The sequence below is a fragment of the Nanorana parkeri genome, unplaced genomic scaffold (genome assembly GCF_000935625.1).
Source record: "Nanorana parkeri isolate BGI_ZX_2015 unplaced genomic scaffold, ASM93562v1 scaffold29, whole genome shotgun sequence".
NCBI classification, from domain to species: Eukaryota; Metazoa; Chordata; class Amphibia; order Anura; family Dicroglossidae; genus Nanorana; species Nanorana parkeri.
The window spans coordinates 3,229,126-3,249,622 of NW_017306297.1; the positions used below are offsets into that span (position 1 = coordinate 3,229,126).

Here is a 20,497-nt window from a genome sequence, read left to right on the forward strand (position 1 = left end):
CTTAAAAGAGAACTATGGGGTAAGTGTTTTTCCCATAGTTCTCCTAAGGGAAACGGGAGGACATAAACTAGTGTCCTCCCGTGACCCAAAGCTCAGTATCCCGCGAGCTACAGCTGGCGATATACTGAGACCGCCGCAGCCGGGACGGATCCCGGCATTACAGTCGAGATCCACCCAGCTGCGTGAGTGACAGCTGGCTCTGCCTATCTAGAGGCAGAGTCAGCTGTACCCGCCCCCTCCCCCGTCCCTTCCGCCAGTCAGCGCTGGAGGATCGGAGAGGGGGGAATCCCTGCAGGGAGCCGTGAGTGACAATCACCGCTCTCTGCAGGGACATGATCGAGAATGTGTTCGTTCACTTCCCGATCTATTGAGCTGATGTGTGACAGTCTCATTGTCACATGTCGACTCGAACTGTGAGGTTGAGTGAAAATCACTCACCTCATAGTTCTTCTTTAATACAGTGCAAGCAATAAGAGGTTATTTTCTTTGATACAACTGAACCCAACACTTATGTTGGTTGTGGAGCAGAATCTGAATACCCGGAAATTATTCTAACAGAACACAGAAAACAAAAAAATTACTTTTGTTAAAGTAGAACTAAAGCCAAAGCTTTTTTGTAGAGTTTTGGATAAAGTGGCCAGGGGTTAGAAGCCCTGGCAGTTTTTTTTTTACTGTTGTCTGTGTCCTTATTAGGGAGATTCACCTCTCTCTCAGTGACCATCATCACTGAAAGTGAAAGAAAATACTAAATCTCGGGTTGCCAACAGAACAAGAATAGATAGGAAATCTTCCAGTGGGTACACTAGATCTGGTGACCCTGCTGACCACCGGGGATTTCCCTTTCTTTGGAGGGATCTCCTCTTACTTCCTGTTGTGCCTATTGGGCAGGAAGTGAAGGCAAATTTCCCCAATGGGACACAGATGAAAAAAAAAAAAAGCTGATGGGTTAAAACCCATGCTTACTTTATTTCTACATTTAAAAAAATAAGTTTTGGCTTCAGTTCTACTTTATTTTATATGCCCTTGTGTAGGTTTCCATCCTTACCAATTTTCTGCAATTGATATCTTGTACATCATGCCTTTTCAAAACAGCCAACCCTAAAGCTGGCCATACATTATTATAACTTCAGAAACTAGCCAAGATTCTTACAGTGGGTCCCACTGTCTGTACCCTTTCAGCTTATCGAAGAAAATCTTTGAACAAACAGAGCCACCAGCCAATGAGCTGCCGGCTATTTTTGGGTATAAAACAACAGAACAGTGTATGGCCAGCTTTACACATGATCATTTCCTACACAAATCCAAAAACTTAATTTGGTATAGTGTGTGCAGCCATGCAAATAACTCCTTTATGGCTTCCCTCACTGTGTTAGAGACCCTGTTGCCAGACCATTTCTGAGCCTACTTTCTGAAAATGCTAGTTCCCCATTGCCAATTCTCCTATGCATGCACTACTTTATCCTAAGTATCCCTTAACATGTGCACCTGTGTTATCGTTGTTGTAAGATTTATTGTTTGTTAAAACTCTTAAACTATTGTGATGATTTTGATTAGAGAAATTCTGTGCTTTAGAAAAATGATCTAAAGAAAGCCAGCCATACACTTAGAAAAAAAACACTTGATTTCACCATCCACACTAACAGTATGCCAGTGATTGCGATTGATTGCCTGAAGTCCCTGTTTGGGCCGAATATTTCAGATTGCCTCCTATGACAAAAGTCAAAATGGGGGTCGGGGGGGGGGGGTATTCTGAAGGGGCCACACAATGGTCAAATTTCCGCCGAGTCAGCAGGACTCTGTTGAAATTCAACCAGTCTATGCATGTACAGTAGTTAATTTACATTGTTAAAGCTGAACTGTTTCTGTAAACCCTTTTTATTAGCTGCTGGAGCTCCAGGGCCAAGATATACCACCCCCTACCCCCCACCATGTAACAGTGTCTATAGTACTGGTGATATTATTTTTTGTTACAAATGCACTAATCTGGTTACCTCACTGCACTAATTACCTTCTTACATTTGCACATTTACATTGTAGGGGTTTCAAGAACAGATATATGAAGTGTTGTTTTCTATGATGCCAACCGTATGCTCCAAACCTGACCACACCATACTGGGAGACGAATGTAACAATTTAGAAAATGCAGTAAGTAAGTTCTTGTACAAATGCTTGGGCATATTAGTATTTAGCAAGCAAAACAATTTTAATAAAAGCTGTGCTTTTCAGATCCAGGACAGAAAAGAGTTATTTCAGTGCCAATTTGCATTAGGAAAGCCTGCCTAGAAAAAATTTAAATTGAAACAAACATGAAATATATATGACTTTTTCAGATGCTTTATTTGAATTAGACATTTTCTGAGTTCACGTGGAAAGAGCAAATACAAACTAGAATATAAAGATGTGATGCAGCTCAGATCACTTTCAGTTTCTCATTTTCTCAACTGGTGTTAGGATTCTTGGTAAGGTAGAATAGATAATGGGGGACTTTTTTGTTACAACCTTACAGCCAGGACATATTAATGATAGGACTCGGTGGAGTTGGTGTATCAAGATAAAATTAAACATCTCCCATTTCCTTGTTTCTTTTAGTCTCCACTATCCTGTGATACCACAATTAAGGTTACAGACAAGAGGATTAATGTTCATTCAGGTCCTGTATGTGTAGAACAACAAGCGGTAGGTGGTTTTCTTTTACAGCTGAAAGTTGGTAGTGTGGAATATAAAAAGCAAATAGAAATAGAAATATTGCATCTCTTGCATTGAAAAAGACTAGTCAGTATTTCGTTTGCTAAAGTTCTGTGTCCCCAAAAGACCCTTGATCCAAGCAGCGGCCTGGCAGAACAGGAAAAGGGGGGGTGATTGTGCACCCCCTCCTACACCAAACCAGGCCACATGCAGCTACCGCTCTGGAACGCACACGCTTTCGGTGTGAACAAGCCCTAAAGGGAATGTTTCTAACCATGAATTTCCCCCATTGCCTCTCTTTTAGTCTGACAAATAAATCATTGAAAGTATTTTGTTATATCTTTTCCATAAGAAAAAATACTTATCAATCCAGCGAGAATTTCAGTGGGCTTTAAATCTTAAAAAATGCATTCAAGCACCTTAATTATTAACAAAAATGTAACTTTTGTATGGATCACTCGGCTGTAGATCCTCAAATAATTTCTGAATTGGTGCTGACACTATCCTTTCTTCTGGAGGGTGGCTACTTTTCTTGCCCATGGTCCCTTTGTGTGTTGTACAGTAGTCACCACTCCAAGCTCACTCCTGTGATGGACTACAATCTCACATTTAGTTTACTAATTTGTATTGAGATTGTAGTCCATCACGGGAGCGAGCTTGGAGCTGTGACTACTTTCCAACACACACAGGGACCATGGGGAACAAAAGTAGCCACCCTCCAGAAGGAAGGACAGTGTCAGCACAGGTTCAAAGATGATTTGAGGATCTACAGCTCAGTGATGCACAACTAAACTACATGTTTGTTAATAGTTATGGTACTTAAATGCATTTTTAAGGTTTAGCGCCTGAATTTAGTGTCACTTTAACTCCTTGTGCATTTTCCTGTGCTGCAATGAAATCCTGAGTTGTGTTATCAGCCCTGTTCAGTTCACCTCTGTGAACTACAGAACTATTTCATCCTATGTTATGGAGATGAGAAGAGGGGGAGGTGTTCTGTGGTCCAAATCAGGAGGGAGCTGGCTAGTGTGACTACGTTGCTTCTCTACAGATACAGTACAGTGCGCTTGAATTGTCACCCTATGTCACGCATCCCATCGCACTCCTGACCGCAGAATCCCAATATAATCCGCAGTGGGTACTGCATTGAGAAGTAATTGGCGCCCCATTAGTGAATACTGAAGAAAAAGGATGTCACTGGCACCTCAATCGTGATACTAACATGTATTTTTATTGACGCACATTCAAATTATCAAAAAAAAATAGAAAAAGGAAACCAATGCAGCCACCGATTTTTGGGGGTTTAGATATACTTTAAGTGCATTTCTGCTTTTGCTGCACCAAAAAAAAATATTTTCCTTCTTAGTTATATGCGTTGAAAAAATATTAGCAAAATTAATTGCAGAGTCCTACCTTCTATTATTTACTGAGTGGGAAGATTTGCCTGCTAAAATCAAATGTGTTCCTTCCAGCACTGTAATGCCGGAGAGGCTACTGTTAAAAAGTCAGCCAATTACATGATCATTACATTTCTGTCACACTTCTTTGCAAAAACAGAAAAACAGGTTACAGAACACCATCATTGTTGCAATGTCAACAGGAAGCTATATTTGTTTTTCTTTTTCTTTTTTGCCAGTTTTAGAAAACCAATTTGCCTGCAAATTTAATTAGAAAGTTAATTTTCATTATTAGTAAATTGCAAAATTGTATACATCACATTCTGATATAATTGTGTTGCAGTTAATAATGCGCCTAAGTGGCCTATCTCCTCTACGTATGAGCAAAAAACCTGACCAAGCTGAAACAAATCTGCAACAGCACACCAAAGGTAAGAATAAAGGCCAGCACAAGGGACGCAAACAAGAACAAAAGGGAAAATCAGACAAAAAAAGAAAGCACAAACATGATGATGAAGATGAGTCTTCAGAGGAGGTGGATGAAAGAGGAATTAATGTGAATATGAAAGAAGATTCACACCAGGTTCTGGATTTGCCCAGTGCTCAACCTACTGTACCAAGCAAAGAGGCAGTCCCAAAAGATATTGAAGAAAAATCAAATCTAGAGCTTCCATATGTTCCAAAATGTCCTGGCAAGCTTTGGCAACCAAGAAGCTTGACTACAACAGTCAAAACATTCACCGATGATGATCTTGCATTTGCTGCTGCTGATTTTAAGCCTTTGCCAGAAAAAGAAGAAGAACCGAGTAAACCTTACACCCCAAAACAAATTCCATTCTTCGATGATGAAGACCTGTTACTATAATTCATAACAAGTCTGCAACAGTAAAGAAGCTGAGAGGCGATGTTGTTCAGTCTAAACATTTAAAACAATCCTGACCTGTAGATGCTGATGTATTACATTTTTAAGAAGGTTCTCTAATCCAACACAATAAAAACTAGGAATATGTTGTGATGATACTGTCATTTCAAATCCATGTTTATTTGCTGCTGGAAACAAAATCCAAAGTGTACTTTAAATCTACCCAATATTGAAATCCAAAGGATATTTAAATAAATAAGCACAATATTCAGTTCTGAGAAGATGACACTGGACCATTAAAAAAACGGAGAAGTCTACTGGAGTTGTCAGTGACTACTTTACGAAATCTTAATTTGAGTTCACAATCTGCTGATTGGTCAGCTCACGGGTTCTCCCTGCAGAGAGCAGTGACTGTCAGTCATCACTACCCACAGGGATTCCCCCCTCCCCTCTCTGTTCCTCCAGAGCTTATTGGAGGGACAGGCAGGGGAGGGGGCATGCACAGCTGGCTCTGGCAGTAGCCCACTACATGCTAAGTTTGGGTCACAGAAGTACATTGTTAAATGTACTCCTGTGACACAAAAGTAAACTATAGCCAAAAAAAGTTTTGCCTATAGTTTTCTTTTAAGCTGGGTACACACTAGGGATGCACTAATACCCATACTAGTATCGGTGCCGATACCGAGTACTTGGGCAAGTACTCATACTTGCCCAAATGCTCCAATACTTTCCACGATACAGGAACTTCTGGTCAGAGGGAGATTTCTTCTGACTGGCAGTGCCGCGAGGGAACATGGAGCTGGGAAGCCGGCTCCATGCTGTTTGGCCGGCTGGGAAGCTGGCTTCCTAGCCAATCAGCATTGAGCCAGCCAAGCAGATCTGATAATATGGTGACACAACCTCCACCCTGCAGACACCTCATTCCCCTCACATCACACTTATATTGATCATCAGCAGCAGTCATCACCGTACCACAGATGTCCCTCAGCCAGACACTGCTCTCCAAGCCGCTTTACCGCCGCCTAACTCCAGTGTGTGTACAGAACTTGCACTGCCTTCGTGATCGGTGGTATAATAAATATCCTGTTAGGGGATTTTTGAGAGCGCTGGGCAGGATGCGTATGCACAGTAGCAGCCTAAGGAACGTTCATGCAGGCAGTGTGGGTGCTGTATACACACCGGAGTCAGGCGGCAGTTGTACATCTCGAAAGACTGAGACGTGGGCAGATCCGGGAGAGTTAAAGCGGCTTGGAGAGCGGTGTCTGCCCAGCTGGCCAAGGGACATCTGTGGTACAGTAATTACTCCTGAGGATAGATATGGGGAGAATGGGGCATGAGGAGAATGGGGTGTCTGCAGGGTGGAGGTTGTGTTACCTTATTATCAGGTCTGTTTGGCCGACTCGATGCTGATTGGCTGGGAAGCCGGCTTCCCTGGCCAACCAGCATCGAGCCGGCCAAATAGCATGGAGTCGGCTTCCTGGGCAATCAAGAAGCCAGGTGATGGGTAATGACATACCGCCTGCCTCCCTGATTGCCCGGGAAGCCGGCTCCATGCTAGCGGAAGTACCAGCATTGGTACTCGGTATCGGGGAGTACCGAAATATGAATATCGGTACTCAATACCGAAAAACTGGTATCGGTGCATCCCTAATACACACAGAGCAAATTTTGGCCACATTGGCAAAATTCAATCCATATGTGGTCCTATAACCTCACATTTTCACCATTTCGCAAAAAGGCACAATTTAAAATGTATAAACATTTGTTATTTATTACCATTAATACAGTTGTATCTCATAAATTTAGTAGGAATTATAGAAGTTATATTGTATTTGTGTGCGCCAATAATGATTTTGGTATACTTTTACTGAAGATATAGTTTTGATAAACATTTGTTCAACTATCATGGTACATACAAAATCAGTAGCACCTTTTATTTTCTAAAGTACGAAATAGCAAACATGGTCAGGCCCCCTGAAGTGAAAAATGTGAGGCTGGACCCGACAGTGGGTTGGTTAAAGGTGAAAAATGTTAGGCTGGTCATAGCAACAAATGGGTTAAAGGCATAGTCTACATAGTACAAGGTGGCCGAGGGTAAGAAAAGAGTCTGCCCCCCCTCAACTCCCACTAACTTACCTTATTTGGCACCTGCAATCCAGGGGTGCATTCCTTAGTTTGTCTCTTCTTTGCTGCACTACTCCATGCAGGATTAAAATCCTGAACACAGGGTTTGTTACACCCATATAGATGAGCCCTTATGCTCAATATCTGAATGCTCTAACTAGAAATTAAAGAACGTTGCCTCTGTAAAAGGTCAACCATAAGGTTACTTTCCTGTTTAGGTGTGGCAGCGAGTGATAAATATATTTCACTGATTACTCTTAGTCCACTAACACTTAGGGTCACTACACATTACAATCTGACTATGTACAATAATTTGTAGAATTAATTTTAGATTTATATAAACTATGAAATATGAGGACCTACCTCATCTAACCAATCAATTTATATCCAATTAGGCAGGCCTTGCACTACATAGTTGGTGGTAGGTCTAATACAGATTGTAAATTTAGATTGTAGCTTGTCTGGTTAACTTTGGACTGTTGTCTGTCCCACAAACTGGAAAATCTCTGTGCAGGTTAAGGTGTGTGTAATTGTCACACCTTGCAATGGTGCAGGCAGTGCAGAGATGATTTTTTTTTTAAAAGGTGTAATGGTGCGAGGTAATGTGTGTAAGAGAGGTGCAATATTGCAACCAGTGCAAAGGTAATCTATGGAAGCGAGGTGCAAGGGGTACACAGGTGATCTGTACAAGAAATGTGCAGGGGGTGCAGAGGTGATCTGTAGAAGAAATGTGCAGGGGGTGACGAGGTGATCTGTAGAAGAGAGGTTGGACAAGGGGTGCAGAGGGGAGCTGTGGACAAGGGGTGGAGAGGTGAGCTGTGGACATGGGGTGCAGAAGTGAGTTGTGGACATGGGGTGCAGAAGTGAGCTGTGGACAAAGGTTGGAGAGGTGAGCTGTGGACAAGGGGTGGAGAGGTGAGCTGTGGACATGGGGTGCAGAGGTGAGCTGTGGACAAGGGGTGCAGAGGTCAGCTGTGGACATGGGGTGGAGAGGTGAGCTGTGGACAAGGGGTGCAGAGGTGAGCTGTGGACAAGGGGTGCAGAGGTGAGCTGTGGACATGGGGTACAGAGGTGAGCTGTGGACATGGGGTGCAGCGGTGAACTGTGGACAAAGGGGGCAGAGGTGAGCTGTGGACAAAGGGGTTGAGATGTGAGCTGTGGACAAGGGGTGCAGAGGTGAGCTGTGGACAAGGGGGGGAGAGGTGAGCTGTGGACAAGGGGTGCAGAGGTGAGCTGTGGACATGGGGTGCAGCGGTGAGCTGTGGACAAGGGGTGCAGAGGTGAGCTGTGGACATGGGGTGCAGAGGTGAGCTGTGGACAAGGGGTGCAGAGGTGAGCTGTGGACATGGGGTGCAGAGGTGAGCTGTGGACAAGGGGTGCAGAGGTGAGCTGTGGACATGGGGTGGAGAGGTGAGCTGTGGACAAGGGGTGCAGAGGTGAGCTGTGGACAAGGGGTGCAGAGGTGAGCTGTGGACAAGGGGTGCAGAGGTGAGCTGTGGACAAGGGGTGCAGAGGTGAGCTGTGGACAAGGGGTGCAGAGGTGAGCTGTGGACATGGGGTGCAGAGGTGAGCTGTGGACAAGGGGTGCAGAGGTGAGCTGTGGACATGGGGTGCAGAGGTGAGCTGTGGACAAGGGGTGCAGAGGTGAGCTGTGGACAAGGGGTGCAGAGGTGAGCTGTGGACAAGGGGTGCAGAGGTGAGCTGTGGACAAGGGGTGCAGAGGTGAGCTGTGGACAAGGGGTGCAGAGGTGAGCTGTGGACATGGGGTGCAGAGGTGAGCTGTGGACATGGGGTGCAGAGGTGAGCTGTGGACATGGGGTGGAGAGGTGAGCTGTGGACATGGGGTGCAGAGGTGAGCTGTGGACAAAGGGGTGCAGATGTGGGCTGTGGACAAGGGGGGCAGAGGTGAGCTGTGGACAAAGGGGGCAGAGGTGAGCTGCGGACAAGGGGTGGAGAGCTGTACTGCGGACAAGGGGTGCAGAGGTGAACTGCGGACAAAGGGAGCAGAAGTGAGCTGTGGGCAAGGGGTGCAGAGGTGAGCTGTGGACAAAGGGGTGCAGAGGTGAGCTGTGGACAAGGGGTGGAGAGGTGAGCTGTGGACAAGGGGTGGAGAGGTGAGCTGTGGACAAGGGGTGGAGAGGTGAGCTGTGGACAAGGGGTGGAGAGGTGAGCTGTGGACAAGGGGTGGAGAGGTGAGCTGTGGACAAGGGGTGGAGAGGTGAGCTGTGGACAAGGGGTGGAGAGGTGAGCTGTGGACAAGGGGTGGAGAGGTGAGCTGTGGACAAGGGGTGGAGAGGTGAGCTGTGGACAAGGGGTGGAGAGGTGAGCTGTGGACAAGGGGTGGAGAGGTGAGCTGTGGACAAGGGGTGGAGAGGTGAGCTGTGGACAAGGGGTGGAGAGGTGAGCTGTGGACAAGGGGTGGAGAGGTGAGCTGTGGACAAGGGGTGGAGAGGTGAGCTGTGGACAAGGGGTGGAGAGGTGAGCTGTGGACAAGGGGTGGAGAGGTGAGCTGTGGACAAGGGGTGGAGAGGTGAGCTGTGGACAAGGGGTGGAGAGGTGAGCTGTGGACAAGGGGTGGAGAGGTGAGCTGTGGACAAGGGGTGGAGAGGTGAGCTGTGGACAAGGGGTGGAGAGGTGAGCTGTGGACAAGGGGTGGAGAGGTGAGCTGTGGACAAGGGGTGGAGAGGTGAGCTGTGGACAAGGGGTGGAGAGGTGAGCTGTGGACAAGGGGTGGAGAGGTGAGCTGTGGACAAGGGGTGGAGAGGTGAGCTGTGGACAAGGGGTGGAGAGGTGAGCTGTGGACAAGGGGTGGAGAGGTGAGCTGTGGACAAGGGGTGGAGAGGTGAGCTGTGGACAAGGGGTGGAGAGGTGAGCTGTGGACAAGGGGTGGAGAGGTGAGCTGTGGACAAGGGGTGGAGAGGTGAGCTGTGGACAAGGGGTGGAGAGGTGAGCTGTGGACAAGGGGTGGAGAGGTGAGCTGTGGACAAGGGGTGGAGAGGTGAGCTGTGGACAAGGGGTGGAGAGGTGAGCTGTGGACAAGGGGTGGAGAGGTGAGCTGTGGACAAGGGGTGGAGAGGTGAGCTGTGGACAAGGGGTGGAGAGGTGAGCTGTGGACAAGGGGTGGAGAGGTGAGCTGTGGACAAGGGGTGGAGAGGTGAGCTGTGGACAAGGGGTGCAGAGGTGAGCTGTGGACAAAGGGGTGCAGATGTGGGCTGTGGACAAGGGGGGCAGAGGTGAGCTGTGGACAAAGGGGGCAGAGGTGAGCTGCGGACAAGGGGTGGAGAGCTGTACTGCGGACAAGGGGTGCAGAGGTGAACTGCGGACAAAGGGAGCAGAAGTGAGCTGTGGGCAAGGGGTGCAGAGGTGAGCTGTGGACAAAGGGGTGGAGAGGTGAGCTGTGGACAAGGGTTGGAGAGGTGAGCTGTGGAAAAGGGGTGGGGAGGTGAGCTGTGGACATGGGGTGCAGAGGTGAGCTGTGTACAAGGGGTGCACAGGTGAGCTGTGGACATGGGGTGGAGAGTTAAGCTGTGGACATGGGGTGCAGAGGTGAGCTGTGGACAAGGTGTGCAGAGGTGAGCTGTGGACATGGGGGGGAGAGGTAAACTGTGGACAAGGGGTGGAGAGGTGAGGTGTGGACAAGGGGTGCAGAGGTGAGCTGTGGACAAACGGGGGAGGAGATGTGAGCTGTGGAAAAAGGGTTGGGAGGTGAGCTGTGGACAAGGGGTGGAGAGGTGAGCTGTGGACAAGGGGGGCAGAGGGGGGCTGTGGACAAGGGGGAGAGAGGTGAGCTGTGGACAAGGGGGGCAGAGGGGGGCTGTGGACAAGGGGGAGAGAGGTGAGCTGTGGACAAGGGGGGCAGAGGGGGGCTGTGGACAAGGGGGAGAGAGGTGAGCTGTGGACAAGGGGGGCAGAGGGGGGCTGTGGACAAGGGGGAGAGAGGTGAGCTGTGGACAAGGGGGGCAGAGGGGGGCTGTGGACAAGGGGGAGAGAGGTGAGCTGTGGACAAGGGGGGCAGAGGGGGGCTGTGGACAAGGGGGAGAGAGGTGAGCTGTGGACAAGGGGGGCAGAGGGGGGCTGTGGACAAGGGGGAGAGAGGTGAGCTGTGGACAAGGGGGGCAGAGGGGGGCTGTGGACAAGGGGGAGAGAGGTGAGCTGTGGACAAGGGGGGCAGAGGGGGGCTGTGGACAAGGGGGAGAGAGGTGAGCTGTGGACAAGGGGGGCAGAGGGGGGCTGTGGACAAGGGGGAGAGAGGTGAGCTGTGGACAAGGGGGGCAGAGGGGGGCTGTGGACAAGGGGGAGAGAGGTGAGCTGTGGACAAGGGGGGCAGAGGGGGGCTGTGGACAAGGGGGAGAGAGGTGAGCTGTGGACAAGGGGGGCAGAGGGGGGCTGTGGACAAGGGGGAGAGAGGTGAGCTGTGGACAAGGGGGGCAGAGGGGGGCTGTGGACAAGGGGGAGAGAGGTGAGCTGTGGACAAGGGGTGCAGAGGTGAGCTGTGGAGAAGGGGCTCAGAGGTGAGCTTTGGACAAGGGGTGGAGAGGTGACCTGTGGACAAGGGGTGCAGAGGTGGGCTGTGGACAAGGGGTAGAGAGTTGAGCTGTGGACAAGGGGTGCAGAGGTGAGCTGTGGACAAGGGGTGCAGAGGTGAGCTGTGGACAAGGGGTGCAGAGGTGAGCTGTGGACAAGGGGTGCAGGTGAGCTGTGGAGTCTTGGACAGGGGGTAGAGAGGTGGGCTGTGGACAAGGGGTAGAGATGTGAGGTACTAATTTTCAGGTTATAAAAAATATAAGGGCCAGGTGGTTCTACGGCTTCCAAAGGGGGACTTGCCCAAAAAAGTGTGTTAACCACTGCTTTAACTGCAGTAAAGAAAAGTCATGCCTTGCCATCTGCCAGAGCTGAGTAATGGTGCATTGACTGCAGCAGACTTGCATATCATGCATACAGTGCATGCGTGCTGGTGCGCAATGCTGTGTGTCTGCAATTTATGCAACGCAAACCAACGCATTTGTATAGTGTGAACAGGCCACATAGAGAACCATTGTTCTCTCACTGTCCTTCCGTTGAGCATGCATTGAGCCAGCGAATCAAGGCCGCTCGAAGCACCTGGCGGGGACGCACCCATAATTTGAGGACTGGATGTACAGAAATTCCAATCTTTCGGCAGACAACAGGTCTTCTATGTGTAGTTTAGCGTCGTATTTATATCTTTGCCTGCACTTGAGCTTTGACCAACAACGAACACTACCGAACTAACTCCCAGAAAACAAACATTAGAACTTTCCGGCGCCGTTCTCGTGCAATCAGCTCGCGCTGGGCTAACTTGTGCATGACGTCACCGTCACTCACGTCAGTCAGAGTCCCGGCCGCAAGCAAGGCGTGGTTTCCCAAACACCAGGAGCAAGGGCCGGGGTAAGAAACCCCGTACAGAACAGAGACCTATAACCCACTCACCATTTGCTGCAATATCATTCCGCCAGTGAGGAAATCGTCATGATAAATTAGTGCCTCTTTCATTCAGAAAGACTAGTTTTAGGAACAAACGGAAGATTCGCTTTTTAATTGTCTCGGCAGTAATACTCGGCTGAGTTTGGTAATTTAGGCCGACGTCCGGCGATAATAGAAAAGGTTTCCCATTATCGCTTTGGTATCCTTGCGCCGTTCAGGAATGTAGTTCCAGGGCTATAAATGGCGGGCGCCACCATAACTATTCCTTTTCGGTTGAGCTCCGAGACGTGGTGTGGAACATGTCTGGAGGTTCTGCGGATTATTCCAGGTATTTCTTCATGGCCGCTGGGATAACCTACAGCTATGGTTAGCTAGACGGGGGGGCGGCGGCTAGTCGTTGATGGCTTAGTGTTATTATACCGGCTTGTCCTCAGAAGTGGCTAGGGCCGGACGAATAGGGAGTGGGGTATAGCACCTGAGGACACACTGTTACTAGTGGCCATGCAGCGGTGGGACTTGTGGTCCTCGTGCAGAGAGAGGGCCTCTGGTATCCCACGCCTATACGTAGAATAATACTGTCTGCCTGCTACGTGAGCCGTGTGGCAGTGGCCTGGTGCAGCAGAGCATCGTGTGATATCACGGTTATAGGGACTTGGGATTTATCAGGTAGCCGCCCGATCACCGAGAGTTCGGGGGAGCAGACGTGGGATGAAGTTGTCAGCGCCGCAGGGTGGGGGTGAATGAGATGCTTTTGGCACAACATGGCGGCGAGGGAGGGTGGTGCGCCTGTTCTGCGGTGTAGGGGGCTCATCTCTAATTGTGGTGGCGTGCTGGATCCTGTTACCACGGATGACGGGGGCCTCCTGTGTGTGTCTAGGAAGGGGGAGCAGCCAAGGTGACATGGCCAGCTAGAATGTGCAGGGGGTTAAATAGTCAGACTTGTATTCCTCGATAGTAATGTGTAGAAGAACAAACTGATGAAATGATTTCGAGCAAAGGTGTACACTCGGAGGTGATGATAGCGGTGCATCATATTCTAAAATGCATCTGCAAGGCAGATCTACTGTAAACACGTGTGAACAATAGGTTCCAGCGACATGCTAATGTAGAGGAAAGTGATCTGGGACATTTAGTCTGTTTATACTCTGCTTTTTCTGGCCATGAATCCTCACAGTGCTGCACAGGAGGGACTTACCATTCATGTGCTGTAGTCACTAGTTAGTGTTGCATTGTAATAGGATCAGATCTTAGAACTGCCGAGCATTTCATCGTTGGAAACGCGTACCCATTCTTGGCAGCAAACGGCATGCTTTGCGATGTGTACCATTACTGTGGTACCTCAGCATTCTGGCTGCTTTGGGCAAATCGTAGTTTCCTTCTATTGCAATGCTTATCCCAACCAGCTAGGTGTGTGTGTAGTTTAAACAAGCACTGACCTCAGATGGAGTGTTCCTAGCTCAGCACCTGAGCAATGCTGTGCAGTCACCAGCCACAGATGGCTAGGCAGGTTGTTACCCTGTGGATGGTGCTTGTGTAGTAAGTGCTATGAGGCTGTGTAGCATAGCGGGGATAAGACTTGGTCTGAGGTCAGTAGTTTGTTTAATTGGGATAGTTATAGGGTGATTAGTGTTTAGAGCTGAACTCCATGTATGGCTTATTTTGCATTTTTGTCTTGGTCCAGCGGGGCCCTATTTAAGTATGTATTGGCCACACCTGATGACTGCTGTGGATCCTGTACAGCACTGTAGTAGCGCCATCCATGTTGCTTTACAGCAATAATTCTGCTGCAGAGTAGCTTTTTAAATCTGCACTGAAAGCACAGGTTGAGTGCCTAGTATTTTCTATGCCTATAGTACAAGGCCTTCTCTGTTTGGATGAGAAGTGATGATGCTACAATCTGCCCTGCATCCAATCAGCAAACTTCCTGTATTAATTGACAAGCATAGGAATTGTCCGAATGGCAGCTGTGCCACACTTTCAGAGCAGAGGGGTAGCTGCACAACACTAGTGTATGGAAGATAACAGGCAGGTAGGTCCAGCTTCTACAGTGCATTACAGGATCCCCAGCAGCTGATCAGGTATGGCGTATGCATACTTGCAGTGGGCCAAGCTGGACCTGTGCAAGTATATAAAATAACTTGTACCTGTTGTTGAGCTCTAAAAGTGCAGTTTTAACTGGCGTATCATTGACAAACCATGGATTTAGTAGTCGGACACATTCAGGAAAGTGTTCATCTGAAATTGTTGCAGTTAGCTGCAAAATACCCTTATTTTTAATGGCCTTTCTGCTGATTTTGTAGGCCCTGGTGACTGCCTGCATGGCCTTTTGGGAAGTGGAAGTCACCATTGCCTTTCAGGAAGCTCTCAAAGCTGATAGGTGGACCTTGTAAGAACTTTCATAGGTTATTATACCTGACTATCCAAATCTCATGGTTCTGTGAATTAATGAAAATCCTGCAAGATCTCTGTAATTCTGTCTCAAACTTGTGTATACCTCCTGCATTCATGACCGTTGGGCATCAGTGGGTTGGTCCAAGACTTGGTAAATTATGTAGAAAATGGCAGTGCAAGGGCTTAGGGGGCGGAGCTGTGGGATCTCTCAAAACACGAGGCAAGAGAGATTGTCCATTTTGTTTTCCAAGTAACACTTTTGTAGTAGATTAAACATGCCGTATTGCTCTTGGGCCTGTTTGGAATGTACAGCCCTGGGCTTTTTTATTGCACGTGGTGACTTGCATGTACCAGTTAAGGAGAAACTGCTTTTTCTTTTGTAAAACCATAAACCAGCCATTCATCAGTAGTGTTCCAAATGTATATAAACTGTAGGAACGATGGGTGTAGCCTGTAGTGACCCGGTATCTGGGTGATGTGCTGCCCAACATTCAATCTAGAATACTACAATCCTTTATATTTTGGCTAATAAGACTTGAGCTAGTTTTATTATCCCAACACAAATGGACAAGTGACATGATGGTAACCATCTTTCGGGACTGACCTTGAATGGAGAAAATATACTCTGCTGATCACTTGTTGATGTAAAATGTTGAAGCGTAAGATCCTACTACTGCAAATATTAACTAAATGTCATTTCTCTTGCTGTAGAGACCATGGCGGCCCAGAGGGAATGGACCCCGATGGTGTCATTGAGGTTGGTATAACTTTGAGTAGTTCACCTTAGTTTTATTCTTGGCGTACAGGATATATAAGCTTTTCTCTTCCTCGCAGAGTAACTGGAATGAGATTGTTGACAATTTTGATGACATGAATCTAAAAGAAACTCTTCTGAGAGGAATCTATGCTTATGGTTTTGAAAAACCTTCTGCTATCCAACAAAGGGCAATCATTCCCTGCATTAAAGGTTGGTGTGACTTCATGTGTTCAAATTATCATTAGCTGGGCTATATAGCATTAAATTCATAGTCAAATGTTTTTGTTAAATGTTTTCAAGTGAAATGATGGTAACCATCTTTCGGGACTGACCTGAAATGGAGAGAACATTGTTTCTGATCACTTGTTTTAATTGTCTTGGTTCACATACCCAAGCAAAATGTGGGAACAGTAAATGTGTATCCTACTTTTTTTAGGGTATGATGTGATTGCCCAAGCTCAGTCAGGTACTGGCAAGACAGCCACATTTGCTATTTCCATCCTGCAGCAGCTGGAGATTGATCTCAAGGAGACCCAAGCTCTAGTATTGGCTCCAACAAGAGAACTGGCTCAACAGGTATTGAGAGGGTAGTTACAAAATGTGCGTACTGTGCAATTTTCAGTTTGCACAACTGTAAAAAAAAAACGATGGCTTACTAAAGCACCTTAATCCAACAGTTATGCAGACTTGCTTATTGCCTTTTTAATGTGTAGTTAAGGATGTGCAATATTTTGACTAGGCAGCTGTGCAATCTGAAAACTGCAGTACACAATCTCTGCCGCTACTGCTGGCATGCATGTCACAATGTTAAATGCTTTATTTCATGTTCACAAGCTTACAACCTGAGCTGACTGCTTTTTAAAGCACATATGATTTTCGTGCTTCACTTGTGCATTCAATAATTCAGGCATTTTCTGGCAAAAGCATGATTCCTTCATCTTGTCAACTTCATGAGCCCTGGTTTATTACAGAAGCTAGCTGGAAATTGCTGGCTCATCGGGTAGATTTTTCTAGAGTGTAACTAAGACTGGTACAATGGTAAAACCACCCTTTAGTATTGGTTCTTTTACACAAGTGTAGACGTGCCCACAATGCTTCAAAGAACAGTATGTGAAGTGCTCAGTATACATTATCAAATCTCTGGAGTACAATAAAATTGGTAATAATTGCTATTTGTTTGCTGTGGCAGTGTTCTGCGTTGGAGTGAATGGGGCCCTTAGTGGAACAAACTGTCAGAACGCTTGGCAATTCTGACATTGTAAACATCTATGCCATAGGCTCATGTAACTGCTGAGCATGGGATTTATGCCTTTGACAAATTAACCTGAAAAAGGACCAACAAATTCCCCCATCCCTTTACTATAAACCTTTGGCCTTTCATAAATTGAACCAGTCTGGCTTTTCCACAAGTAAATGACCCTTTGAGTTGTGCAGGATTGGAGTTGAACGTGGATAGCTGGTAACCTTTTTAGTAAAATTTGCTCTTCAAAGTATTTAAGGCAGGGATGGATGACTGGACAAATCCAAGAGCAAGGTAACCATTGCCCCTTAAATGATGGCTTGCACCTAACCTGAGATTCTTTTCTAGTCAGAGGAGCTGGCTCCAAAAATGCTGTTGATGCCTGGAATGGACACTCAAACTCCCATATAAACGTGTCCACCCTTGCTTAAGTTAACGCTTCATTTTGGATAGAGAAGGGAACGTTTTTAAAACTCATCAGACCCTAATGCCATCTGTGTTCCCATTTAAAAACAAAAGACACTTTCCTGTAGACGACTTAAACTGAGAAGGAATCTGTTTTGCTAAATTCCCCTCTTGGATGGTACACAGGAACTAGTGTCCTCTTTGGAAGATTTCCACTCTCTTCCTGTTGTGGTGACAATGTTGAATACTTTAAATCCCCTCTCCCCAATATACCGTAGTTGTCATGTTGCCTGAACATATTGCCCATTCAATCAGGTGCCCATAGCCAAGTACTTGTCTGCATCCCTGCTCCAAGGTCTTAAGAAAAACAATTCCTGTGTTTAGCTCCTACCTGTGTTTAGCTCCTACTGCTAACATCTCTTGCCCAGTAATTCTAAGGCTGGAGCTGCATGCCTCTGGATGGTTGGGCTACATGAGCATTATGTATGGGCAGTAGGAGCTGAATATAACTAGGAGGCTTTAAGGCTGCCTAGTTAAGATCTGGCAATGGTAGACATTTTCAATGTAGCTTCCACTGAGGGTTGACAGGGGAAGATTATAGAACTATTCCACTTAAACCGGAAGATGTCCTTCAATGACCTGGTGACCTCCTGCACAACACTAAACCTAATCTTCCATGATGCTGAAACTGGCTTTCCAGTGTGAGTGCATGGACATTGGGGAGCTGGTATTTGGAAAGTCAGTTTCTTGTAAATGCCAATTTGTTTCAGAGCAACTCTGAGCTGTGAAAGCATAGTTGTTAACATCTATAATCGAAGGCTACCTTAAATTACTGTAATTCCTTCCCCCCCTTAGGACTTGTTCACACCATGTCCTCTGAGCTGCATTTTTCTGCACATTTGTGTGCACACAACAACTCGGTGCACACGATGTGATCAAGCCCTCAATAGCCTATCAGGATGCAGACTTTTGATATCTGGTGTTTTCTACACTGTGGGCAGGTGTTGACCATATAGAATGACAGTCCCACATTGTTAGAAAAATGCCTGTCCTGCAAACCTTTTACCATCCCCAGTCTACAGTCCAGCACATGACTGGTATATTCATATTCACTGACCTGCTTCTATACAGAAGTCTGCTCTGGATTGGGCTCAAGTAAATGTGCAGGCTAGATTTGCCATTTACAATATTGGTAGCAATTTGTTTTGCAGCGTAGGAGATACTTGGAACCATGTCAGGTTTCTTCTGTCTGAGTCTTGAAGAGCTCTCACTTCTCAAAAGATTGGGTGTGGAGAGTCCCTGGAGTACCTGCCCCTCAGATGCTAGTCACCATTAGTGTACTAGTGTACCATTTCCCCTTGCCACACCTGCTTCTGTGACGGTGCCAACATTTTTCTCTTGCATCCCAATTTGTCTAGTGACAATAGTCCCAAGCAGAGACGCTTCAATAACCGGAATTGTTTTCACTGCCCCCTCCCAGTTCTGGCTACCCATGTGATTTTTAATTTTGACTTTGCAGGGTCAGGTCCCAAGTCTTCTCAGTCATTGCCATGAGAACTGTCCGACCTCGGGCAGTTGTCATAACATTACAAGCATTCCTCTATCGGATTAGTGTTCTGTTTCTTGCATTTCTCAACTACAATGCTGCCACTGTGCATGGGATCATGCAGGTAACGGAAGAAACTAGGGCATCAGAAGACCTGACTGACTCAGTGGTGAGTGTGCAGGATGCCATTACAATGGTGCTAGAATGTGAACCAGTAAATGCCTCATTTTATGGAGAACCAGACACCATTCATAAAAGGCTATTGTAAAAGTCTTAGCATTACCCCTCTACTACATATCGGGCATAATGGTTAAGACCAGTCCTTTGGCAAGTTGCTAAGAACAGCCTGTGTTATGCGTGCATACAATTATAAGGTACGAGTGCAGCATGAAAGTTTTAAGACATGGACTTTTTTTTTCCCCCCACACACTTCTGAATGGCTCTTTGGCTGCATACTGCTAGTGTAACATAAAAACTTAGTCCTCTAAACTCTGCATTAGAATAACTTTGCTACATGTGACTTTTTATACTGTTCATGTTTTGGGGAAGTGCATGCTCAACTTAAATGAACTTTATTATATACTTTACTGTTTTGTTTTTGTTTTTTTTGTATTTTTTTTTTTACTTGAATCCATAATGCAGCAGTCTTTTATTTAGAAGTGATGTGGTCAGGACAGCATTGCATTTAGCAATCTAACAAAGCATTACTGAAGTATAAACTCATTAAGTTCACATCACTTTATGAATTTAAAAATGTAATCTTCTTCCATCAGATCCAAAAGGTTATTTTGGCCTTGGGTGACTACATGGGAGCAACATGCCATGCATGTATTGGAGGTACAAATGTCCGTAATGAAATGCAGAAGCTGCAAGCGGAAGCACCTCACATAGTCGTTGGGACTCCTGGACGAGTGTTCGATATGCTGAATCGACGCTACCTTTGTAAGTAGGGAACTTGGGTTTTCAGTGTTTGGTGCTGGAATGTCAGTACATGGGTCTAGCATGATCCAATGCCAGTGCATACTATTCTTTGCTTTCTATGGAGAACAATGCACCTGTAAATGAGGGGGGCAAGGTGAGGCTATCCCTGGAATCTCATCTACTAAAATTAAATTGTTAGTGACCCAGCAGATTCTGACAGGTACTGCTCATAAAAAATGCATCTGATTTGACCCTTTGAAAGTTAACAGCACTTGCATTACATGAGGCCCATTAGTAGTTCACTAAGCATGTTTCATGGTATGAGGTGGCATTGTCCAACTCTGTTTGCATAGAACATGTCACGAAGCCTGGGGACTGTTAAATGTGTGGAAGATGTGGTATACATAGTCTAAACTTTAAATGGCTAGGCATGTTCATAGTGGCTACTTGCGTAAAGCAGAAGCTCATCTCTGCTCATTCTGGTTTCTTTAAGCTCCCAAATGGATCAAGATGTTTGTGTTAGATGAAGCAGATGAAATGTTGAGTCGTGGGTTTAAGGATCAAATTTATGAAATCTTTCAGAAGCTAAGCACAAATATTCAGGTAACTGAATCAATGTTGCTCTTCACATATATGAGGCTCTATAACACATGTGCTGCAGTTCATATACTTGATGCATATAAGGTGAACCTAAGGTCTCGTTCACACCTAGGCGTATTGCATATGCGCG

General features: G+C 46.5%; 2 protein-coding genes across 2 annotated transcripts in view; both read left to right on the top strand.

Annotated features, from left to right (window-relative positions):
* The window catches only part of LOC108795800 (kininogen-2-like), a 32,342-nt gene extending 27,398 nt beyond the window's left edge, over positions 1–4,944 (top strand). The window contains exons 9-11 of the mRNA XM_018567111.1: positions 2,038–2,145; positions 2,590–2,676; positions 4,423–4,944. Coding sequence (XP_018422613.1) covers positions 2,038–2,145; positions 2,590–2,676; positions 4,423–4,944 — 717 coding nt within the window. The remainder of the gene's footprint in view (positions 1–2,037; positions 2,146–2,589; positions 2,677–4,422) is intronic.
* Positions 4,945–12,731: 7,787 nt separating this feature from the next.
* Positions 12,732–20,497, top strand: part of LOC108795812 (eukaryotic initiation factor 4A-II-like) — a 9,588-nt gene continuing 1,822 nt past the window's right edge. The window contains exons 1-6 of the mRNA XM_018567122.1: positions 12,732–12,835; positions 15,610–15,655; positions 15,733–15,865; positions 16,092–16,231; positions 19,620–19,788; positions 20,261–20,451. Coding sequence (XP_018422624.1) covers positions 12,807–12,835; positions 15,610–15,655; positions 15,733–15,865; positions 16,092–16,231; positions 19,620–19,788; positions 20,261–20,451 — 708 coding nt within the window. The 5' untranslated portion in view covers positions 12,732–12,806. The remainder of the gene's footprint in view (positions 12,836–15,609; positions 15,656–15,732; positions 15,866–16,091; positions 16,232–19,619; positions 19,789–20,260; positions 20,452–20,497) is intronic.